A 26,531-nucleotide genomic window follows, 5' to 3' on the forward strand; every position below is an offset into this window, starting at 1 on the left:
TATGAATAAACTGACAAAGAGGCTTTATAACAATCTACAGTGGGACGTTTTCCCGTGCACTCTCACATATATACACGGTCAAACAGGTATGTCAGTGAAAAATAAAATTGTCTCTGGGAAATAACACGTAAAGCCGGCAACAGACGGTCTTAAAATTTATAATCTGAAAAATCATATCATAATGCACGGAGTTCCATACGCACTCTTGTTATGAGTTTTCAGATTGATATGACAGATTGTATACAAACCTTCTTTTTTTTAATTATGAATAGGTAGACATTTGATCACGATCACACCTGATGGTAAGTGATGATGCGGTCTACGGTGGAGCACGCTTACCTATGAGATACCTATTTACTCTCGCTTTAAAGAGACCTGGATTGAGATCTTTTTCAGATTATGAAGTTTAAGACTGTCTAGGCCGGTAACAGACAGTCTTAAAATTCATAATCTTAAAAAAAATGTATGCAATCTGTCAGATCAATCTGAAAATTCATAATCTTAGGCAACGCCACAGACAGACTGATCAATTCATAATCTTAAAAAATACTCTTATGCAACCTGTCAGTTCAAACTGACAGATCTGTCAGATTGATCTGACAGATCTGGCGTGCCTTAAAAAACAAGAGTTGTGTGGACAGTCGCGAAATTGTATGGAACTCTGAGACCCGATCAGATTTTTGTAAGATTATGATTTTTCGGATTATGAATTTTAAGACTGTCTGTTGCCGGCCTAAGACAAATATTCTATAGACAATAGAGCGAAGTATAGAGGCAAGGAGGAAGATAGTGATACCACAGTATAATAAAGAGTACTATCGTACAGTATGGCCACTTCCGCTCCCCTCTGAAAGTGCTGCCCACCCCCTGTCGGTTACCTCACAGTTACCGCCTGTCAAAGACGCGAACAGTTGACCTCTCATATCGCACTCATACAAGCATAGCACGCGTTCACCTACACGAGCTTAGACTGTGTGCTAGGAACGCGCCTCTTTCATATATTTGATCGCCAGTGTCCGAGGTGTGGTGTTACCAGCAGCAGATAATACAATTAGGAGGCACACTGACATATTATCGCGCCAGGCGGCGCCTGTGCAAGTGCTAGGCACACTGTCATTCATATGTGAGAGAGAGAAAAAAAATATCTTGTCGCTTTTACGTATGAAATTATTTATCCGTGCAATGAACTAATATTCGTTAAGTGTTTCGTAAAGGGTTATGTTTATCATAGGGGAATTAATAAGGAAAGAGTTGTAATTCCATACATCAGTAAATGCAAGTTATTTGTAGTGACATCAAGCGTCAACTAGAGTAAATTACCAGTACCACTACTTGTCAATAGATGTCGCGACGAACAAAAAGTCTAATGCTCAACAATTTTTAGCTAATATTGCAATAGTATTAATCTCTACTCTGTTTTCAATTCCTGCTTGTAATAAAAGCTGTAACCTGTTTTAATATTACATCTTTGGCAAACGCGACACTGTCGGCACCTAGTGTCAAGTAGTGGTACTGATGATTTACGCTAGTTGACGCTAGATGTCACTACAAATAAGATACATTTACTGATGTATGGAGGTACAACTCTTTCCTTATTATGAAATAAAACTATGGAAACGGATTAAATCGCTTGTAATGAATAAATAAATACATCCCGACGTTTCGAACTCTTTACAGCGTTCGTGGTGGTGGTGGTGGTGGCTCGTGGTATTTCCATAGTTTTATTTCATGAGTAACTATCGCGGTAACCGAAGACAATATTATTTCCTCTATGATGTTTAGTAAAGTAACATGGATGTCGGAATTGATACCAAAGACTAATAAGTTTATATTACAAGTGAAATGTGTGGACGGATCAATCCGCGGCATGAGTAACGTGAGTCACGATTTTATGGCATGTTCCATTTATTCACGATGCAAGTTTAAGTGATTCATACTAATATTATAAATGGGAAAGTGTGTGTGTCTGTTTGTCCGTCTTTCACGGCAAAACGGAGCGACAAATATACGTGATTTTTTTAAGTGGAGATAGTTGTAAGGATGGAGAGTGACATAGGCTACTTTTTGTCTCTTTCTAATGCGAGCGCTAAAGCTAGTAATCTATATCTAAATGAGTGTTACTTTCCCGATATACACGGTGTTTCCGGTATCACTCAAAACCTCAGACACCCCAACTAATTTTTATTTTTTTAAACTCATCTAGAGTATTCATCTTTTAATCTGATCGTTACTTTTTTTTTAATTGAATTTTTAATTTTCTGTACAGCTCTACTTGACTTTTAGCTCTACACTCAATAAAATAATTGCTAACTACCATCATAAACCATAAGACTATTTATTTGTGTACGTTACTGCAACGACATAAGGTTTACCAATAGACAGCTAAGATGTCACTGTAAAACACTTTAAAGCTTTGTCACAGTAAACTTCAAATTGGACAGGTAATCGCAGTAAGCAAATAAACTCAATATTCAAAATGACAAGGTTGTAATTAGGTACGAGTTCAATTTGTTATGACTTATGATAAACATTAAGATTGAACTGACAAACAACGTCAAACTAGTAGCGGAAAAAATAATCGTCCAAGTAACCGGCCAGTATTAATACCCCTAAATACTGAAAAAAGGTAAACAACCTCTAGCAATGCGATATACACAATGTTGTATTACGAGTACAATAGAATGGGCACGTAAAAAATAACTAATAATACTAATTTAAATAAAAATATTACCCCCATCAAGATATAGCTCAATCGATTCTACTCTCGATTCTGAACAAACTGTTTTGAGGTTTTTAGTGTTAAGTGAAACACGGTGTATGCATAGATCCTTTTATTTGCAGCTGTAGTTGAAATAAACACTCAATGAAGTCGTGACTCACGTTACATCTACGTGGATTCACCTGGACGCTTGGCGTGCAGCGAGGCTGGGTGCCTCGTGCGCTCTATCAAAGAGGATCGAGTATTATAGAGAGTTACTGTCGGAGTAAAATGTGTAATCACAGTGCATAGACTGCCATCTCTTGACACAAGCTTAAAAATTTTGAACCTCAGTTTTGACAATTTGGCCCATATTCTTAGCTTGATATGTTTTAAAATGTCAAATATTAATATTAGCGCTGTCTAGCCGAGCGTACCCCAAAGGTGTAATGCCATCTAGGCCATCGTACCTTTTACTCTATGGTACTGAGTAGAGATGGGCCGAATATTCGGTAAATATTCGATATTCGGCATATTCGGCAAGTTTTTCAATGTTCGTATTCGGCCGAATAATTCGGTTGCATTGCCGAATATTTACCGAATAAACAAAGTAAATAACTAATGAAGATCTTACGTAGGACACTTGTACATATGAGCTTCAATTGTTTACAAGCACGCCACTCGCCCCGCCTCGCTGCAATCCCGTTATGAGCGTGCACTCAGGCCGCGCACTTGGGCCATTTTTTTCCAAAGTTGTCCACTCACTTTTTTGTAACACGGGTATTTTTTACGCGATTATTACTCAGAATCGCGAGCTCTTTCGATCCTGATAGGAGAAAAAAAATGTCCCAAGATTTCCATAAATTTTTTCGAACCTTCCATTCCGTTACCGCCATACAAAAAATGGTATCGGAATTTTAACTATATAAATATTTATTTATTTTTAAATATGGTATCGGAATGGAAAAAAACCTTGGGACACTTTTTTTCTCTTATTAGATTAGAAAGAGCTCGCGATTCTGAGTGGAAACCACAAAACAGTTTCCAATTCTAAAAAAAAGTGGGGTGGACAACATTGAAAAGAAAGGCCCGCTTTCTGCGAGGAACAAAGTTCCATTATTTCTAGTTATGATTTTAATGTTTTAAGCTAATGTATAATGTAATACAATGTGGCCGTCCATTAAAAAAGATTCCTTTAGCTTCAAGTGCAATTTAGTCCTTCGTATCTCAAATTCTGATTAAAAATCTATAGCACATGAAGCGTGGACCCTTTTCTAATGGAATGACACATAATATTTAACATCAAATTTAATTAACTAAAGTTCAAAAATAAGTTTCCTATATAGAATAAAATATAGTTACAAGTTAAATTAAACTTAATTCGATTACAGTTATGGCGCCTTTTTGATAATTTCTGGTCAAAGTTATATAAAGCCAGGTTTAGACGAGCAAGTTATTGCTGCAAGTTTTGAGACGCAACTATAAGTAAGAGTGAATGGCAAATATCTGCATCTCTTTCTTGCATATACTTCGGTCTCAAAACTTGCAGCAATAACTTGCACGTCTAAACTCAGCTTTAGATTCTTAAGAACTCTATTAATTATAACTACAGATTTACAGAACAGGCAGGCAAGTATGGTCTTACAAATTACTTACAAATAGTGCGATAGGGACGGCCCGATGTTTTATCATAAATAAATAACCAAAATCAAAAAACCAAAATAATATATCATATATCAAAAAACATATTGAAATTATATTATAAATAAATCAAAAAACATATTGAAATTATTAGAATAGATGTCGCTCTGTAACCTAAAAGCGCTGGTGGCCTAGCGGTAAGAGCGTGCGACTTTCAATCCGAAGGTCGCGGGTTCGATCCCCGGGTCGTACCAATGAGTTTTTCGGAACTTATGTGCGAAATGTTATTTGTCATTGGCCAGTCGCTTTTCTGTGAAAGAAAACATCGTGAGGAAACCGGACTAATCCCAATAAGGTCCGGTTGGAAGGTCAGATGGCAGTCGCTTTCGTAAAACTATTGCCTACGCCAAATCTTGGGATTAGTTGTCGAAGCGGTCCCCAAACTCCCATGAGCCGTGGCAAATGCCGGGATAACGCAAGGATTGTGATGATTAGATGTAGCCTCTGCAACCGTTGTAAATACGGAGTCTGACTCTTATCAGTTTTGAACCTAAACTTTATGGAATTTTTCACAACACCAACTGGTAAAGGCTCTCTTTGCTATTCGAAAACAGATAGCCATGTTTACGATCCTCTGAATCACGCTGGTTTTAAGCAAAATTATGCTACATAAACTATGCAAACATGCATTTTTCTGGTTAACAAGCCTTTTCCTTAATTTGCCACCTACAAACATGGACTACATGCATGCTTGCATAATTTTAATATCATAATTTTGCAAAACCAGCGTGACTCAGGGGACCGTAACCATGGCAATAACAGGCAAGGAAAAGTTGATTCACCCATATGCATTTTATCCACAACAGTGCAAATATTAATTATAATTTTAGACAAATTTTAACTTGATATGTCTTAAGCTGGCTGGTAGATTTTACCTATAAATGATGATTTTGAATCATAAATGTTGAATAAATGGATGGTTACCATTTAGTTTGATGTTTTATATGTTAGTATATTGTTTGTGGTGAAAAATTTTGTGTTTCACTCGGTGGCAGTTAGTTTAACCTTCGTGCCTTGAAACCCTCGCAACGCTCAAGATTCCACTTATTGAACCACTCGCTATGCTCGCGGTGCAATATTGGAATCTTTCGCTTGCTCGGGTATCAATTATGGCACGTGCGGTTAAAAACAATTTTGACCCCTTGTAAAACAAGTAACTATTAAACTTGTACTATTAAAAATCTAAAAGGGCAAAACTGGTTTGGCATTTTTGGGATTCAATAATATAGGTGTGTTGTTGTTGTTGTTGTGTAGATATTTATGAGTGGATGTTGTTATAATTTTGAAATAAACTATCTTGCCAAAAGAATACTGTTTTATTTCTCTGAGAATAAAAGAATACTGATTTTCACACTTTTTAAAATTTTAATACCTACTACCTAAAATTTTAAAAAGTGTGAAAATCTCGAAAACCAGGCGACTTTTACTAAACCTTAATGTCGATTTTCTGGACCAGTATAAGGTGCCCTCTGGTGGTTAAAAGGTTGTCCATTAATTACCGGGCACCCTGTATACCACTGTAAGGTACATACCGGCGAGTTGGTCAAAGGCTCCTAGCCTTTCATATAGGATATCCGGATATCCCATCCAAACCTATCTTTTATTAAACAATGTTGTGTAAAATCACAATTTCATATTAAACATGTAAAATCGGGTAACACGTAAAATTGTCGAAGATCGCTCGACAGCATCCGATGCAGACTACCATCTACTATCATCAGTCTATCTATCTATCATGGGATACCATCGGCATCGCGCGTGCTCTATGAAAATGCTCCTCGTTACGGAGCGAAACATGCCGAGCTATCTTCGACAATTTTACATGTTTAATATATCAGTGTCTCACAGAAGTTTTGCTATTAAAAATCACAATTTCGTTTTCTTTTCAAGAGTGGCACTGAAACTCGAGTAGTCTCATGTGCTCTGCCTAGCCCTTTATGGGAATACAGGTGTGTGTAAAATAAAAAACCGAATACGATTGTCAACTGTCAACAAACACGCACTCGCTTGTATATTACTGTTACTTTTACTTTGGCTTAATTTTCTTTAATTTCTAACTTTTGTATTGGCAACTAATAATGTATCTTATTACATAATGTTTTAGACATTTGGAAGAAATTGATACTTGTAGCACAGGTTCTCCTATTGCAAGTATCAAAGTCTCATGATTTTGTGTATCGTTTAACTATTCTATTGTAAAATAGTTGTTAAGTGATTTAAGACCAATAAATACTTATTATTATTATTATTAACTATTTAATATGCCTTTAATAAAAATATATTACCTCCGGTATAAATTAAAATGCAGAGCGCATTTAACAAATTGTAATTGCTACATGTCAACATAGAGGAATAAGTAAGGAAAGAATTTGTAACTCCATACATCAGTAAATACAAGTTATTTCTAGTGACATCTAGCGTCAATCACAGTACCACAACTCGACACTAGGTGCCAACACTGCCAACAGTGTCGCGTCTGCCAAAAATGTAATATTAAAACAGTTTACAGCTTATATTACAAGCAGAAGCAATTGAATACAGAGTTATTATTATATTATTAGAGCATTAGACTTTTTGTTTGTTGCGACACCTATTGACAAGTAGCAGTACTGATTAATTTTCACTACTTGACGCGTGGATGACGCTAGATGTCACTACAAATAACTTGCATTTACTGATGTATGGAGTTACAACTCTTTCCTAACTCATTCCTCTAGATGTTAATAACTTAATTATAAAAAACATGTACCAATGAGAAAATAGTACATTACGCTACAAGTGCAGAAAAGAGGGAATTCATAACTCACACTTCCTAAAAAAATACACACTTACATTGATATAATTTCCTATTATTTTGATTATAATAATCATATTTCTTGAATGGTGGGTAAACCTAAGAACTATACTATGAGTTACATGCTTTATGTTCTCCCTTCAATTTGAACACATGATGTTTCAACAGCACATTGTTGAAAAACTGTTCACCGCACGTACATGTGTATTGTTTCTTAGTACTCACTATATCCACCAAATGATACTTGGCTATGTGTGCCGCTTTTTCCTCTTCCGTTACCAGCCCTCTGCATAATATGCACACAAACAATTCATACAAACATAGACCTCTACTTCCTATCGAAGTGCTCTTTTTTGCATTCTGCTTAGGTACGAAACATCTCAACAACATGTCTGCGTCTATCGCAATATTGCCGCTTTCGTGCAAATTGCTGTTATGAGCTTGCATATGTGCAGTAAAATTGTCTTTAAGTTTACTTTCGTAACCGCACATCGTACAATGGTAGTAATTCAGATGCGTTTTGAGATGATTCTGTAAATCGGCTTGGTTTATGCATTTTCTCAAACATATTTGACAGCAAACGACACTTTGAATCAAGTGACGTTGGAAATGAAACCAGACGTTATTGAGTTGGATTTTTTTGTTGCACTTGGGGCATATTCCGACACGTTTGGACCTCTTTCTGGGGTCATGTATGTACATTATATGGATCTCGAGCATCTTTTTGTTGAAGTACATTAGGTTGCAGTCATCGCAAATGAAGATTTCACGGTGAACATGCTCAGCATCTTCCGAGCTCAAAAGATGAACAGATTTAGTGTGTTTTAATAGTTCCTCCATGTCTTTGTGTTTGGTGACGCATATCTGGAAAAATATCAAAACCATATAAATAAATCAGCATTAAGACAATTTTAATACGCTGGCTTATGTCCATACCTTTGGACTGAATGGTGATGATAGTTGATAAAAATAACAGAGTGGTCAAAACATGGAACAAATTACCAGAGGATGTGATCTCAGCACTGAATGTTAACCAGTTTAAGAACCGACTAGATAACTACTTAACAAATTTAAAGAACACATCTTAAGAAAGAATTGTTGGATACAGGCAACTATCAGTTGTTATAACTGCCTGCCTGATTAATAAATAATTGGTCCCGAGATATGTAAAGAACTAACATAATAATAAAAGGACTATCTTCATACCAAATCTGATCATAACCTGTTCGGTTTGAAGAAGTAACAGATACTTCAACAAAATTTGAACATTTATGAATTGGTATTCACGGTAGTGGAAATTAAAGAAACGGAAACAACGAGACAAAGAGAGCACATAAAATTCACTGATGGCTCAAATGCACACAGATTGTAGCTCACAGCTATCGATGTTGTTGCTTCTTTGTAGTGCTGTCCCAGCGAAATTTCATAGTGATATGTATATTTACCTTGCAGCTTGTATTCTCTAATAGTATTTTGGCCACTTCCTCGCGATGTTTGGCTTTCCTATGAACATGCAACTCGGTTTCACTGTCGTATTCGTCCGTGCACATTTCGCACGAATACATCTGCTCCTGTTCTTTGACGGCCTCGTCAGAAATTTCTTTTATGATTCGAACTTCTCGATTTGTGTAAAATAACGACATGGCTTATATCTAAAAAGCTTACTGAGAATTAAAATAAATTGATGCGAAACGAGACCGCACAAAAAGAGACTGATTTGTTTTTTTTTTTACTAAATGTCAGTTTAGTGTTGCTATACTAAAATGATATATGAATTTGATAAATAAAAAAACGCTCGTATGTTGTGTAACTATTATGGCCGCTGTACACATATGGCCAACGGTTCCACCAAGCCTTTGTGAAACCCCTTGGCCAAGATAAGAGCCGCTGTTTACACATTGGCGAACCAATCACTTGGCATTGGCTCTTCATGAAAGATGGACGTGGAATGGAAAAGTCTAGGAAATTCTAGGTCATAGACGTTGTCAGAAAAATTTGATTAAAAAATAATAACCCCGTAGTAAAATTAAATTATTTGAAATATTAACAATTTTTTTAATATTCTGACAAAAACATTTATCTTTTTTAGGAAATACATTATGGGCATTTCTCAGGAGGCGCGTTTTTACGTGTCCGAGGCAAAAAACGTCAGAACGGACTGTTCTAAAAATCTGAATTAAATCAGGCATAATCTTTAGCCCCTGTTCTATTTGGTACACCTTAACATTATTTATTTATTATTTGTATGATATGAGTAATAAAATATTAAATGCGAAAAATGACCGTCGGTGGGCGTGTCCCGCACTCAGAATTTGCAAAACAAAAAATCATAACTCAAAATGGAGTTGTTGATCGCAGTTGTTATAGATATTCACGTATAAGGTATTAGTTAACCTATCATATTTTCTGTATGAAAATAATATGTTAGCTAAACTCATCGAGTAAAGACAAATTTACCATGTGTCCCGGGCTAGTGACTGATTTCGGTGTAATTTTATAAACATGACATTACTCTTACAAATTAGTAGATCAGGGACGTAGTAGCATAAATATAGTTAGTTTTAACTATTTTTTAACCATTCAGTGTAGAGGAGATGCAGTACCGTTTTATAAAGGGGACTTTTTGAAGGTTTCTCAGTCGTTCGCAGGGTTTGGTCCCATGTTTTTTAAGATTCGGTGGAGCAATTTACTCCCACAGTTTAGGTCCATTTGTCATTATGTAAGGTACTAACAAATCCTTGAAAGTATGTTATTACGTCATTATAACATCTCCTCTGTATCATGCATGCTATTTCAGTTATCTCCAAAAAAGCTATAAAATTTGATATCAGTGGAGTTGATTTCCGTGGTTTCGGTGGATTTTTTGACCACCGATATCAAAAAAAGTGACCACCGACTTCGATTGCCACGTTGTAAACTGATTAAATGTCCATTATTTTCTAATATTTAATACTTAAATAGTAGGATATACCTTGTAAAAACATAAAACTATGTTTCTAAGCAAATTAAGCCACTCTATGGGTACAAAATTCTCTACTCGATAATGACTAGCATATTACCATGCTAAATTTAGTAAAATTGTGCGATTATGAGCCTTTTTACATGACCTGTCATCGAATTAAAATGAAAAATATCATTAAATTGAATAATATGTTATATATTAAGTTGAAATGTGGAATAATGTGTAAAAAATTGAATTCGGTGGGGCAAATTGATTACAGTGCCCATACATAATTTCGGTGATTTTAAAATGTCAGATTTCTTACAAACTATAAGGTTCTAATGGAGGCCTCCACCACCAATATTTTTTATATTAAGGCTAGATTTTAGTAAATTGACTGACATATCTATAAAGTAGTAAATAAAAATCAGCACCGAAATCAGGCACCGAACGTCATCCCTGAGAACCGCCCTCAAACATTTGCAAGGTTATTTTATTTCCTAAAATCTACACTATTATTGGCATAGATAAACTTATTATTTTCGTAAATATTTCACTACTGTCCTCTCTGACGGCTGACGACCAACTGAATGAAGCGCCAACGTGTAAACGCAGTTGGCCATTGGCGCCAAGATCCTTTGATGTGTGGACAAAAAACCGACACCAATCGGTTGGCCGTCAAGCGCAAGCGCCAACTGCCAACTTACGGCCAAGTAGCCCTCTACACGCTTGGCCAAGGGGGTTGGTGGAACCGTTGGCCATATGTGTACAGCGGCCATTATGAAATATTTTACAATAAATCCTTATTTAATACTACACATTAGCAGTTAAAGCAAATTCAAATGCATTTTACCATCATTTTACGAATTCTGCAGCACTTAGCTATTTCTTTGCACTGGGTTATCCACATTGTGTGAAAATGCATGGCAAGCAAGCATGTAACGAAAATGTATACAAAAAATACATCTGCCAACTATCAAATTCAATTCATTATCATTCAATATTTCATTCAAATCAAAATCAATCAGTCAAAACAAAAACAAATGTTTAGCCTTTGCTTGTTGCTTTGCGAGCGATTTATTTAATTAATAATTATGTAAAACTACACTATGCCACGTCTTGTCAGCTACGTAAGCTAAATTAATCCAAATCTTTGTAATCTGGTGAGTATGAATACCTTTTTCATGTGCATCGATGCAATTTTTAAAAATGCCATCTCGGTGATCTAAGTACCTAAATTCCTAGGTTTAATCGGTGCAAGTAACCTGCTATTTGTGATATTTTCATACTACCCTGCAGGCTCCTTGCAAATTATTCTGAAATTGAAGTACCTATCTAATGACAGTCGATTCAAACCTATAAAATTGTCTCTTGAGAATATGTATTCAGGATTGATTAGGCTGCTTACAAAAAAAACCCGGTTTGACAAGTTCATGCAGAAATTACGAAATTAGGATCATGAAAATTTAACCGAAAAAAACAATCGTCTATTCTCTCAGCAATTCATGAGTGGCTTTGACATAAAGGATGAAAAATATGGCAAAACATTCATTACAAACAGAATAGTGCAAGCTTGGAACAAATTACCCTCTGAACTCTACCAGTGTTAATCAATTTAAAAATAGACTAGACAAACTATCTAAGAAGTGAAATCATGTTCAAAGTGAACTATGATTTAGACGTACCAGTATCAGCTGCCTGTCTAAGACGAAATAATAATAAATAAATAAATAAAACATGCTAGATTAAAGTACTGGGCTACGAAAACTAATCCTTACGAAAACTAGTAAAGATTAGTTTTCGTAGCCCAGAAGTTTCGTAAGTGTTAATCTAAAATAATTCTATGAAATTATGACATGGTGGTATAGATAACCCATCCACAGTCTTTGCTGGCATAATTGTTGCAGAGTTATTTTGGTCTAATCATAAAATTCTCTTCAAGCAAATCTGATTACCAATTTATTAGTATTAGATTTTATGTTATACTAGCTTTTACCCGCGGCTTCGCTCGCTTTAGAAAGAGATAAAAAGTAGCCTATGTCACTCTCCACCTTTAACTATCTCCACTTAAAAAATCACGTCGATTCGTCGCTCCGTTTTGTCGTGAAAGACGGACAAACAAAAAGACACACACACTTTCCCATTTATAATATTAGTATGGATAATACTTCATTGTTGGCTATGAAAAATTGGCCTTACTGTAGACATTACATTATTTCTCATACCTACATTAAAGCCTACCCAGAAATATATGACTGTTGTCAAGTGGGTGCTGTTTTTATTTTATTTTATTTTATTATAAACGACACACCAACAGTACATAAACAATGCAAAGAATATAATAATGTGACAATAGAGGACACCCATAATATTTATGCACCAATAACAGGCGTGCAGCAACATTCAAACAGTTCGAGGCTTTTACACTACTACCTAGCTAAAATATATTACAAACTATAATTAATGTGCTGTTATTTTGATGTATGCGGTGGTGGCAGTATGAAGAAACTAGTTCTAATGAAACTGCAATATGGTGTGTAGTCAAAGTCATATAGTTCTGGTCAGCCTTTACCTTTTCTAGGGTTCTGTAGTCAACTAGGAACCCTTATACAATAGTTTCGCCATATCTGTCTGTATGTCCGTCCATCCGTCCGTCCGTCCGTCCATTCATAGTAGTACCCTGTCGTAGTCGCCGTAGCACTAGAAAGCTGAAGTTTGGTACCAATATGTATATCAATCACGCCGACAAAGTGGTAAAATAAAAAGTGGAAAAAAATGTTTTGTTAGGATACCTCCCCCTACATGTAAAGTGGGGACTGATTTTTTTTTCATTCCAACCCCAACCTGTGATATATTGTTGGATAGGTATTTAAAAATGAATAAGGGTTTACTAAAATCGTTTTTTGAGAATATTAATATTTTCGGAAATAATCGCTCCTAAAGGAAAAAAAAGTGTGTCTCCCCCCCCTCTAACTTTTGAACCATATGAAAAAAATCACAAAAGTAGAACTTTATAAAGACTTTCTAGGAAAATTGTTTTCAACTTGATAGCTTTAGTAGTTTTTGAGAAAAATACGGAAAACTACGGAACCCTACACTGAGCGTGGCCCGATACGCTCTTGGCCGGTTTTTTTAATTATAAACTGGCCAGTGATTGACCTCAGTCGCACCTGATGGAAAGTGACGACAATGCCGAAGTTGTAGCTCACTGGTTCAGTAATAGGCTATTCACTCTTGACTTGAATATACCCAGATTGTATTTGGCCGAGAACACCTGTATATTATATGACATTTATAATATCATCTGTTTCAGTTGAACATGAATTCAGTCAAGAAAAATAATAATGCCAAAAAAAGTACAAAAACAAAAAAAATTAAACCATTCAAGTGTGACCTGTGCCCAAAGGTATGTATTTTTTTATATAGTAAGTATTACTCGGGGTGGTAAAATTTAAAGGAGAGTGAGAATTCGAATTTATTAGAGGAGGGCCAAATTTACTTAAAAAATGCATTGTTTTAGTAACAATCCTGGCCATATCTGTCCCTGGGTTCAAATCCCTGTAAGGGCATTTCTTTGTGTGATGGGCACAGATATTTGTTCCTGAGTCATGGATGTTTTGTATGTATATAGGTATTTGTATATTATGTATATCGTTGTCGTGAGTACCTGCAACACAAGCCATCTTGAGCTTACCGTGGGACTGAGTCAATCTGTGTAAGACTGTCCTATAATATTTATTTATTTATATCACACTCTATTTTTAAGCAGTTGCACCAGCGATGCTGTCAAAGTCTTGTAAACTTACTTTGGGTTGACTTTATCTGATAAACATAAACTTAATTTGTTTACAACAAGCAGAAAAATCTGCAATGGCTGCCACCTGGCCAAGATCTTATACTAATTTTTTTTTTTTTTTGCTTTGGCTTATACTCCCTGCCAATTGCACAGGGTGAATTTGCCAATGTCAGTGTTGGCTTGGTGTTACCGTAGTGTTGACTTTCACACGTGAGGAGAAAAGACTAAATTTAAAAGTGGATTACTGCCTTGAGTGACACTTGTACTCCAGAGGCCGTGAATTCAAGTTTTTTTTTTATGAGATAGGAGGCAAACGAGCAGACAGGTCGCCTGATGATAAGCGATCACCGCCGCCCATGGACACCCGACACACCAGAGGTGTTGGAGGTGCGTTGCCGGCCTTTAAGATGGGTGTACGCTCTTTGATGAGTGATGTCAAAGCAGTAATTTTCCACTTTTAATTTTGTTTTAAACATGCTAATCATATTTTTTTTAATGTTGTTTCAGAGATGCAGTAACAAATGGGACTTAGTTCACCATCGCTACTCGCACTCGGATGAGACTCCGTACAAATGCCCCCATTGTGACTATGCTGGCAAGTCGAAGAAGTACCTCGGCCGCCATATCAGGGTAAACAGGCTTTTTCTAAAATTGAGTCCTAAGGGGTAAGGGGCAAAGGGAAGTCACATCTATCAACATTTTGTGTATGAGAAAACGGTTGTTTGCCATTTGGACAATTTTTTGCCGGTGGACATTTTTTTTCTCCTATCACGATTGAAAGAGCTCTCGATTCTGAGTATGAATCGCGTAAAAAATACCCATGTTACAAAAAAAGTGGGGTGGACGACTTTGAAAAAAAAATGGCCCATAGGTAAAGTTTACTTTCCCCTTTGTCACACTATTTTTTTCATTCCACAGAACAGGCATGTACGGAATAAAACTGTCGAGTGTGGGGTATGCGGTATGACCTTCTTATATGAGTCGCAGCTCAAGAAGCATATGTATGTGCACACTGGTATGTTTTTACAGTTTGATTACCCTTTTGACTGTATACAGGTTGTGATTTTTATAACCGGCAACATTTGAAGAGGTGATTAATTGATTATGTAGCTGATAGATACAGAACACAAAAATTCCTAAATCGTCTGTATTTGCTCGATCAAGGTGCGCCGCACGTGACGTTAGTGGCTTAGTGGTCTGTTTCACGTGTAACATTATTACTCAGCGTCAATATTTCCTTGTTGAACAGGCTATGAACTGTGAAGTGTCACTGTTGTGAAGTAGGCCCATGCGCTAGAGATTTTTTAAGATGAATGAAAGGTATAAACTGTAATTGTGTTACCTAACTTCAAACTTGGGTAAATCCATTCTGTTTTAAGGTTGAATATATAAAAAATGAAGCTTACAGTGGGCTCGAAATAGACAAGAGTGGCCCAGGAATCAGGATAAACGTCAATGGAAAGAGCTAGAGGAGGCCTTTGCCAAGCGGAACACTGAACTAAGAGACATTCTCTAATTCAGGAAAAAGGGGCTTAATAGATAATAGATAGATATAAAAAATGTAATATTGATCTGAAAGGTAATAAACCTTATAGCAGAATGGATTTACCCAGGTTTGAAGTTAAGCGACACAATTAACTTAAACGAAATATAACATTTGATGTTTCATTACTTTTATTGCATAGCCCTCCCATTATATTCACAAAATATTGCCCGTTATAAAAATTACACCCTAGTTGAAAAAAAAACACTAATTTGACTGTATTATTTTATTGAAAATAAAATATTATTTTATTTTGCAGGTGAAAAACCGTACAAATGTGAGACATGTGAGAAAGCATTTAATAGCGCTTACTCACTCAGAACACACAAGCTGATACATGCAAGTAAGTTTTTCCAAAGACATATGTAACTCCGTATAGACAGCTACAATCTAAGAAAACAACGTACCTCAGAACCATATAGAAAAAGGTACGGTGGCCTAGATGGCATTACATCTTTGGGGGACGCTCGGCTAGATGGCGCTAATATTAATATTTGACATTTTAACACATATCGAGCTAAGAATATGGGCCAAATTGTCAAAACTGAGGTTTAAAAGTTTTAGCTTGTGTCGAGGGATGGCAGTCTATGCACTGTGATTACACATTTTACTTTTTTATTTTATAAATATTGCATATCACATTACAAGCATGGATGGAGTGGAACATATAGGTATACATGTAAGGGCACAGCAACCCTGTAAGGGCACAGCAATATAGAGGGCTACAAGTAGGTAATTACTTAGATTAAATTATGATTATATACATTATTTTACACATTTCGTTATATTAACATACTTTGACAGTAACTCTCTATAATACTCGATCTTCTTTGGTGTTTAGTAATAGATTTTTTTGTGTAAAATTATTTATTGTATACTATATTATATTTACTCGGGATATATATTTTAAATCACCTTCAGTCAAACAGTCATTGGGCTGGACGCACTGGCCTGAATTCTCGACGAATCTAAAATATAAAAAAAATTAACATTATCATTATGTACTAGATCCGATGCAAAGACAATATGTAACTCCGTATAGACGGATAAAGTCTAAGAAAAAAACGTACCTCAAAGCCCTAGAGGAAAAGGTACGGTGGCCTAGATGGCGTTACACCTTTGGGAAACGCTCGGCTAGATGGCGCTAATATTAATATTTTACATTTTAACACATATCAAGCTAACAATATGGGCCAAATTGTCAAAACCGAGGTTCAAAAGTTTTAAGCTTGTGTCGAGATGTGGCAGTCTATGCACTGTGATTACACATTTTACGTTGACAGTAACTCTCTATAATACTCGATCCTCTTTGTTCCGATGTAATCACAGACCTATATCATTTCGCTTACGCTTAAAAAGGCACTGGTTTAGCAATCGGGGATAGAAACGAATAAGAATTAAAGATAGTCGCTCCCGTGTATCAAAAGAGAGAGTGAGCGATATATATTTTAGTTCATCGATCAGCGACGATATATAACAGATTTCGTGAGCCACCATCCTGTGTTTATTCAGACCTTTCTTTAGGACTGCAGTTTGGTTATATCTAGTTTTTTAATTATATTGTACCAGGAGCCAAGAGGTTGATAGGCGACAAGCAGCTAACGGCTAAGCTACAGTCTTTGCCCCATATTATTAAAACGGGACTTAATCGCCTAAAACTTTCGTTTATATTTAACCCGACGTTTCGGACATGACATTACGTCCGTGGTCACGGGTGTCTCTTTCACGGGTAGATTCTGGCCCATCGGCGGAAAGTCGCCAGTCTGTCGGTGTTTTACAGGTTGCACTTCGGGGAGTGCGCTCAAGAGACACTCGAGCTTATTCCACCGTCCCCATTCTACCATCGGACTCTTAGGCGCACGGCCGGTTTCCATCCTTACAGAACAGGCATCTTCTCCATCTTAGGCCACGTCTTTGCCTTTGGCTCGTCTGTGGCCAAGAGTAAGCCCATTTATAATAATAATAAAAAATGTGAACATACCCAGGTCTGCAGTAGCAGCCAGGCACGTTGGTCGAGAGGCAGTGTTTCGACTGCAGCGTGATGGCCGCGGCGTGAGCCACTGTTCTGTATTTAGTCAGAGCTTTCTTGAGGACTGCAGCAGTTTGGTTACATCTAGTTTGTATTGTAAACATACCCAGGTCTGCAGTAGCAGCCAGGCACGCTGGTCGAGAGACAGAGTTTCGGCTGCAGCGTAATGGCCGCGGCGTGAGCCACTGTTCTGTGTTTAGTCAGAGCTTTCTTGAGGACTGCAGCAGTTTGGTTACATCTAGTTTGTATTGTAAACATACCCAGGACTGCTGGCCGCGGCGTGAGCCACTGTTCTGTTCAGTCAGAGCTTTCTTGAGGACTGCAGCAGTTTGGTTACATCTAGTTTATATTGTAAACATACCCAGGTCTGCAGTAGCAGCCAGGCACGCTACTCGAGAGGCAGTGTTTCGACTGCAGCGTGATAGCCGCGGCGTGAGCTACTGTTCTGTTTAGTCAGAGCTTTCTTGAGGACTGCAGCAGTTTGGTTACATCTAGTTTGTATTGTAAACATACCCAGGTCTGCAGTAGCAGCCAGGTACGCTGGTCGAGAGACAGTGTTTCGACTTCAGCGTGATGGCCGCGGCGTGAGCCACTGTTCTGTGTTTAGTCAAAGCTTTCTTGAGGACTGCAGCAGTTTGGTTACATCTAGTTTATATTGTAAACATACCCAGGTCTGCAGTAGCAGCCAGGCACGCTGGTCGAGAGGCAGTGTTTCGACTGCATCGTAATGGCCGCGGTGTGAGCCACTGTTCTGTATTTAGTCAGAGCTTTCTTGAGGACTGCAGCAGTTTGGTTACATCTAGTTTATATTGTAAACATACCCAGGTCTGCAGTAGCAGCCAGGCACGCTGGTCGAGAGACAGAGTTTCGGCTGCAGCGTAATGGCCGCGGCGTGAGCCACTGTTCTGTGTTTAGTCAGAGCTTTCTTGAGGACTGCAGCAGTTTGGTTACATCTAGTTTGTATTGTAAACATACCCAGGACTGCTGGCCGCGGCGTGAGCCACTGTTCTGTTCAGTCAGAGCTTTCTTGAGGACTGCAGCAGTTTGGTTACATCTAGTTTATATTGTAAACATACCTAGGTCTGCAGTAGCAGCCAGGCACGCTACTCGAGAGGCAGTGTTTCGACTGCAGCGTGATAGCCGCGGCGTGAGCTACTGTTCTGTTTAGTCAGAGCTTTCTTGAGGACTGCAGCAGTTTGGTTACATCTAGTTTGTATTGTAAACATACCCAGGTCTGCAGTAGCAGCCAGGTACGCTGGTCGAGAGGCAGTGTTTCGACTTCAGCGTGATGGCCGCGGCGTGAACCACTGTTCTGTGTTCAGTCAGAGCTTTCTTGAGGACTGCAGCAGTTTGGTTACATCTAGTTTGTATTGTACAGCAGTTTGGTTACGTCTAGTTTATATTGTAAACATACCCAGGTCTGCAGTAGCAGCCAGGCACGCTGGTCGAGAGGCAGTGTTTCGACTGCATCGTAATGGCCGCGGTGTGAGCCACTGTTCTGTATTTAGTCAGAGCTTTCTTGAGGACTGCAGCAGTTTGGTTACATCTAGTTTGTATTGTAAACATACCCAGGTCTGCAGTAGCAGCCAGGCACGCTGGTCGAGAGGCAGTGTTTCGACTGCAGCGTGATGGCCGCGGCGTGAGCCACTGTTCTGTGTTTAGTCAGAGCTTTCTTGAGGAACTGCAGCAATTTGGTTATGTCTAGTTTGTTGTCCGCTGACTCGCTTGCTATGTTTTGTAGGATCAACTGAAAGATTAACATGTTTAGGATTTGTTATTCACTGGAGATTCGTTGAATGAATAAGCTTGGCTTTGTTTGTATTGAACATTTTTGAGTCATACTTGGGATTTCGTTCTCAAGGGTAGGTAACATGAAAAACTCCAGGCCTGATTGGACGCTTGATCGGCGGGGCGTATAGGGGCATTTTAAGAATTTGGGACCCCCCAATTAGCGTAAGTTGTTAACAAAAATTAACTCACTGTCAGTTTTGACTCCAATTGATCTCCAAACTCTCCATAGTATATTGAATTTCTACTTATAAAATTGAAAACGAATGATCATTACCACTAGATTCCCTATTCACATAACGCTCGTTTTTAAGGTTCCGTAGTCAACTAGGAACCCTATAGTTTTGCCATCGCCATGTCTGTCTGTCCGTCCGTCCTTCCGCGAATAATCTCATGACCGTTAGCTCTAGAAAGCTGTTTAGTACCAATGTGTATATATATTGTTTTGAGTAGTATAGTTTGTGCTAGATTTCCTCTGTCTACATTTAGTACACCTACTTACAAGGTTAAATTTATTATTCTCCACTACCTAGGTTGTCTGGAAGAGATCGCTCTTTAGCGATAAGACCGCCTCTTGTTTTACCTCTTAAGTTGTTGTGTATACTTACTATGTTGTTTCCTGTATTGAGGTGTGCAATAAAGAGTATTTGTATTGTATATCAATCACGCCGACAAAGTGGTAAAATAAAAACTGGAGAAAATGTTTCATTAAATAAATCTCACCGCCGTCATTTCCTGTGTAAACTTGTAAGTCCCATGCGCGTGTTTATTCAAAATCATAGTAACAACCCCCAAGAACTCCTTTTGGTAACTCCTCCTAAAGCATTCGGTCGCGTCAAAATCCACAGATTCATTTTGTAAATACATTTTACAGTGTTGGTAGAACTGTCGGATCTCTGTCTGTATCTCTTCGGCGGCCATTTTGTTTTTGAAGATGGCTTCGCACGTTTTGTATATCGTTCGTGTGTGTGTGTCTCGCCGGGTCTTGTGAATGTAACTGCCTCGAATGCTTTGTTCGTCTAGTAGTTTTAATCTGTAATTAAACGTCAAAATTCCATTGCAGAGCTCATAATTTATTTACTGGAAGAAATCCCTTAATGGGATAAGTTCGCCTTTGTACAAATGATGTGTGTGTTCTTTTTTATTTATGCCGGCAACAGACAGTCTTAATTTTCATAATCTTAAAAAATCATAATCTTATAAAATAAGATTGACTGCCTTGCCACACACATTCTTAAAATTCAAATTATTCGCAATCTGTCAGATCAATCTGAAAATAATCATAATCTTAAAAAATAAGACTGTGTGGACAGTTGCGAAATTGTATGGGAATGGGAATCCATGCACTCGATCTGATTTCATAAGATTATGATTTTTTAAGATTATGAATTTTTAAGACTGTCTGTTGCAAGCCTAACTGTGTGTGTTCTTATCTTTGTACAATAAAGTGTATTAATACTACTACTACTACTTATTTGTAAAGCTGAGTTTAGACGTGCAAGTGATTGCTGCAAGTTTTGAGACGCAACTATAGGTAAGAGTGACTGGCAAATATCTGCATCTCTTTCTTACATATACTTCTGTTTCAAAACTTGCTGCAATAACTTTTAAGCCTGTGTCAAGAGATGGCAGTCTGTGCACTGTGTTTACACATTTTACTTCGACACAGGGTGTCCACTTTCTGGAAAGTCAGGGAAAGTCAGGGAAAAGTCAGGGAAGCTCATAGTGGTCATGGAAAGTCAGGGAAAGTCAGGGAAATGATTTGGAGGTCAGGGAAAAATTTGGCACCAAGAAAAAAAAAACAAAAAGTATTGAAAAATGTAAATGATTTCTTGGGTTGGCCACATCTATGACAGCAAAGATGGATCCCGGTAGAGATTTAAAGGCAACTTAGAATTGTCTCTTTAGACTTTTTATGACAAGTATAGTGCCTGGCCTCCATGCCAGTGATTACTAATGAGGGATATCTTCATGCTCTAGCTGACCTTAATTTATTTGTATATATTTGTACAACATTCTTAATGGGCGACGTGAAAACGACAAAGTTACGTTACGTCGCTGTCCAAATTCTAAGTATCTATCCGACGTTCCAAAGCGGAGTTCCTCATAAAGCCAATGGCGCAAAACACACAGACACATAGAGGCGCAATTTTGTATAAGTCAAAGGAGCATAGGAGGATAATAAGCCTGACGATAAGAATCACTTTGTAACCTAAAGGCATGTTGTGGCAAAACACCCAAATGGGCATCCCGACGCTGACAACAGACAAAAAATTTCGCGCTCCCTTCGCTCGCGTTTACTACTTTTACATAGGTCATGTTTTCAGTTCTTGGTCAATACTTCGCGCTCACTACGCTTGAAATCTCGTTTTCATTTCAAGCCTGATTTCCTGCTCGCTCTGGTACTACTTTTTGTTTGCTATGTTATGTGCTATCAATGAGTTCATTTATACTTTCTCCATGCAATTTTGCAGCTCACTGTACGTAATAACTACTATCAGCCCCAGGGACGTATAAAAGGGGAAAAATTTTCGCGCTCGCTGCGCTCGCGATATTTTTTTTTGCTACCATGTCCACGGGTGCCGAAATTCAAACTCGCTCTACCCTGATAGAATGCACGGGCCGGCACTGGTATAGCCAAAAGTAAATGGCGATAACTACCAACTACAGATTTCGTTAATGTTAGTTTTATAAAACCAGGAATTAAAGTTTAATAATTAACAAAAAGGTAAAAAAGCCGTAGGTATAAAAGTATGAACTGCCTTGCAAATTTTAATATTTCGTACTTTACGTACGTGAGAAAACAAACATATTCCAGAAAAAAAATTGCTGTGACAGACGGACAGACAGACGCACAATGATATAACGGTTCCTTTTTTCTAAAAAAAAACTGCTTTTTTTCAGGTTTTTTTTTTTCAAGTCAAAAAAAAAACCGTTTTTACACAACCCTGAGCAAAAGTGTTGAAAATGTCATCATAAAATGAAAATTAGGTCAGGGAAATTTTCTTAAATGGTCATGGAAAGTCAGGGAAAAGTCAGGGAATTTTTTTTGGGTTTAGTAGTGGACACCCTGCGACAGTAACTCTCTATAATACTCGATCCTCTTTGTACAATATGAAGAAATCTATCAGTGTGCTGTGTTCTCAGTAAGTCACAGTTTCGTTTTCTTTCAACCCGTTATTTGCCAAGAATGGCACTGAAACTTTAGTAGTTTCATGTGGTCTGCCTACCCCTTTATGGGATACAGGCGTGATTGTATGTATGTATGTATCTAAAGTACTACTGACCGTTTGACAGCAGCCACGACGTTATTACAATTAACAGGGCAGGAAAACCCTAAGTAGAAGAATTCCGTAGCGTGTGAGTCTTGGCAGTAAACCCGAGCTTCTGACGAACACATGAAAAGGAAGACCGTGAAAAATCTTTAACATTTCTTTAAAAAAACACAGCGGTTTTGTGAGAAAATCGCTGTTCACGCAAGTAACTACCACTTAAAGTAACCTACATGTTGTAAAATTATAGCTTTAGGCACTGATCTTACCAAAAGCGAGAAAGCAAAAACTTATGAGCTATCTTCGACAGAAACGAACAAAATTTAAACTTCAAACTTTTTATTTTGCAAGAATACATACGTGTATTTTCATAATAGATCTTAAAACTAGGGAAGTGTCAGTAGTATTCAACCAAAAGAAAATTGAAATTGTAAAATGTCAACATATATCTCACCTACCATCGGAAACTACTAAAACAATAAATTTTAAATCATGACAAAAAATAGGGTAGGTCCACATTAAAGGTATTTATGGTTACAAAGATAACCAGGACGGAAAATATAGTCGCTCCCGTGTAAATAAAAGAGAGAGAGCGATCGCTCAGCGACGAACTATACCTAAGTCGCTCGCGCTATCATCGCGACTCTTTTATTTAAGGTGTACTCGGGTAATTCCGAACGTCGAAAACCGTCGGCAAATTCAGAAAAGGGACCCTTATTACTATAGAATCACGGGTGATTATCATTTGAATTTCGGAATTTTCCGACGGTTTTCGACGTTCGGAATTACCCGAGTACACCTTACACGGGACCGGCTATCTTAAGAGCCCAGAGCCACCAGACCTTCCTCATTTTCTCAAGGATGAAACTTTGGGATAATGTAGAGTTCGTATCGACGTTTAACGTCTACATATTACACAGTTCGGCCCGTCGGCCATTTTTTTGCTATAAGGTTTTTTTAAACACTAACTTCCCTTGAATTCTCAAGGCTGATTTTTATATATGTTCTAGAAAAGACTGTAAGGATTTAAATATCATCATTTCCTAAACATTTCCGCCGATCGCAACTTTTACCAGACGCTTGAAAGTCTCTGTTACTTACCCTAATTTCTCAAGCTACGGCCGGCGCAAGTTATAGTGCGTGTCGCTTCAATCGCTTTCGCGCTTCTGGTGTGACCAGTGCCGTATACACGTGATGGTTTCGTTATGTAACGCAGGTCGGGGCGTCGATAACCTCTCGTGAAAATACACAGTTTTGAAACCTCGTTTCATCCTGCGTATGGCATCTGGCCAGGTACATTATAAGGAAAAAAAAAATTGAAAAAACCCCCGACCGCGACATAGTATACCGATTTTCATGAAACATGGCTAAGAACACTCCCGACTAACTTAGCTTTCAGACAAAAAAACTAAATCTAAATCGGTTCATCCGTTCGGGAGCTACGATGCTAGCCACAGACAGACAGACACGTCAAAGTTATAACACCCCCGTCGTTTTTGCGTCGAGGATTAAAAAGCCGAGTGGCGTGTTTTTGAGGCGAAGCCGAAAATTGTTAATAAAGAACACCGTTGCATACAATATTTTTTCTACGACCACGCACTTACCTTTTAATTTTTAACCCCCGACGCAAAAACGAGTTTGACGTGTCTGTATGTGTGTCTGTCTGTCTGTCTGTCTGTCTGTCAGTTTATCTGTCTGTGGCATCGTAGCTCCCGAACGGATGAACCGGTTTAGATTTAGTATTTTTTGTCTGAAAGCCGAGTTAGTCGGGAGTGTTCTTGGTCATGTTTCATGAAAATCGGTCTAATATGTCGCGGTCGGGGGTTTTTTCAAAATTTTAATTCTGTGGTTAGGTTATTTAGAATAACTTTCATGAAATACACACTGTTTCCTGGACTTGGACACAAAATTTGACAGCTTAAAAACATCACTATAGTTCATGTCTTTTCTTTTTTGGGAGTTGGTAGCAGAGTAATATTGTTTTTTTACTAAAGGTTAATGCAACTGTGAATGCACTCACCTGCAAAACTGTTTAAAATTACTGCCATAATCAATATCAACATCGCGACTGGCCAATCATTAGTACGTAATTTTATAGTACATACAAGGACGCATATACTTGATATACTGCTTAATCGCAGTACGGTTCCATTTTATCCAGCGGGTGTTTGTGTGTTCATCTGTAGTCTGCATCTTTAGGATACCTATTTAAAAAATGTAAACAAAATCTCTCTCAAAATGTTAAAAACAGGTCACTCGGTGACGGCCCCGCTTTGTTTTGTATTTGGTTAACCAAATTTTGTAACTACCCGAAAATGTACAAATTATTTGTTTACGTTTTTTTTAAATACCTACCTCTACAGAATATAATATAATATAACATAGGGTGATGCGCAAATTATAAAAAGTAGATAAAGTGTGCAAAAGGGTAACTAACTAAGCAGGAAACGGTTCGGTAACCCCTTCGAGGGGTTTGGAAGGGGTTACCAAAAGCGTTACCAGCTAAAACCCTTTTGGCTTTTAACGCGTTTCATTATCACAAGTAAATTATTATCATAATTTCACTTGCCCCGGGTAAAATAAATATATAAAAATATTTTTACAAGAAAATCCACGTTGGGTAGTTATAGTAGTATAATGACTTTCAGTGAATAATTTACTACTACTTAATGAGGAGATTAATTTACTATTTCAGAATTTCCTACATGACTTCAGCTTCAGTGCTTGGAATTCCTTTGTATACCTATATTGACAAAGTGTGTAGTTTACATTTTTATAGAGCACCGGTCTCAAAAAAGAACAACTATTTTTCTTGTACAATATTTTTAGTACTATAGGATGGCTATGAGGCTTATTTTCTAGATTATTTTGAGTCTTATCCGTAAAGTTGATACAGATGTAGTGCGAAAAGGGTTTTCTTCGTATGTTTTCGGAAACGTTCGTATTTGCTAGTTCACATGTACCTATTTTGCCTGGGTTATTAAGTTGGTAGCAATGTAACGCAATGCGTTTAAACCCAGAAACACACTGCTACAAATGAATTTCTGGGCAATAGACTATTGGAATCGTCTTGACATTTGTTATATAGGGTTTTAAAGATCTTTGCACTAACCTGTAAAAGTCAAATAAAAGCACGGGAGTAAAAAAATTTTTTTTTTGACGACCGGTCTGGCTCAGTCAGTAGTTACCCTGTCTGGTGAGCCGCGGTCCTGGGTTCAAATCCCGGAAAGGGCATCTATTTGTGAGATGAGCACAGATATTTGTTCCTAAGTCATGGATGTTTTCTATGTATATAAGTATGTATTTACCTATTTAAGTATGTATATCGTCGCTTAGCACCCATAGTACAAGCTTTGCTTAGTTTGGGGCTAAGTTGATCTGTGTAAGGTGTCCCCAATATTTATTTATTTATTCTGTTCCAGATTTAAAGCCCTTCAAATGCACGTACTGCCCGTACGCGTGCCGCGACTCATCGACGCTGCGCAAGCACAAGGACGGCCATTTGGGGAAAGTCCACCACTACAATTGCAGCATTTGTAATGCCAGGTATGTCTTTTAGATCAGGGGTTTTTAAACTGTGGGGCGCGCCCCCTGTGGAAGGGGGGGGGGGGCAGCAACATTATGAAGGAGGCGCGGGACCGTAAGACAAGTGCAGACATCACACATTTCCTTATAAGTAATAGACAGCTGAAATTTAATACTAATATGTATGTCAATCACGCCGAAAAGTGGTAAAATAAAGTGGTTTTTTTTATTAGTGTACCTATGGGGCCGCCCCCCGCCGCTTTTGTTTTCGTTTCAACCCTAACATGTGACATATTGTTGGATAATTATTTAAAAATGAATAGGGTTGTGTTTGTACCCCTCTTCTAACTTTTGAACCATGTGTTTCAAAAAAATCACAAACCGTACAAACTTTGGGCCCCATTACACCCCCTTAGGAGGTGAATTTTGAAAAATCATTTCTTA

At 37.7% G+C, this 26,531-nt stretch overlaps 2 protein-coding genes across 2 annotated transcripts in view; one reads left to right on the forward strand and one right to left on the reverse strand.

The window, feature by feature from the left end:
- Window positions 1–6,988: 6,988 nt before the first annotated feature.
- LOC125239281 (zinc finger Y-chromosomal protein 1-like) lies at window positions 6,989–8,903 on the reverse strand. The gene is made up of 2 exons (XM_048146819.1): window positions 8,639–8,903; window positions 6,989–8,057 (listed from the first exon to the last, which is right to left on the reverse strand). The coding sequence occupies exons 1-2, from the start codon at window positions 8,834–8,836 to the stop codon at window positions 7,305–7,307; spliced, it is 951 nt and encodes a 316-aa protein (XP_048002776.1). The 5' UTR covers window positions 8,837–8,903; the 3' UTR covers window positions 6,989–7,304.
- A 2,271-nt stretch (window positions 8,904–11,174) lies between these two features.
- LOC125239408 overlaps window positions 11,175–26,531 on the forward strand; it is a 28,304-nt gene continuing 12,947 nt past the window's right edge. Inside the window, exons 1-6 of the mRNA XM_048146979.1 lie at window positions 11,175–11,297; window positions 13,448–13,540; window positions 14,438–14,560; window positions 14,849–14,945; window positions 15,733–15,816; window positions 25,985–26,108. Of these exons, the coding sequence (XP_048002936.1) occupies window positions 13,454–13,540; window positions 14,438–14,560; window positions 14,849–14,945; window positions 15,733–15,816; window positions 25,985–26,108 (515 nt within the window). The 5' untranslated portion in view covers window positions 11,175–11,297; window positions 13,448–13,453. The remainder of the gene's footprint in view (window positions 11,298–13,447; window positions 13,541–14,437; window positions 14,561–14,848; window positions 14,946–15,732; window positions 15,817–25,984; window positions 26,109–26,531) is intronic.

This window comes from Leguminivora glycinivorella, chromosome 25 (assembly GCF_023078275.1).
Source record: "Leguminivora glycinivorella isolate SPB_JAAS2020 chromosome 25, LegGlyc_1.1, whole genome shotgun sequence".
NCBI lineage: Eukaryota > Metazoa > Arthropoda > Insecta > Lepidoptera > Tortricidae > Leguminivora > Leguminivora glycinivorella.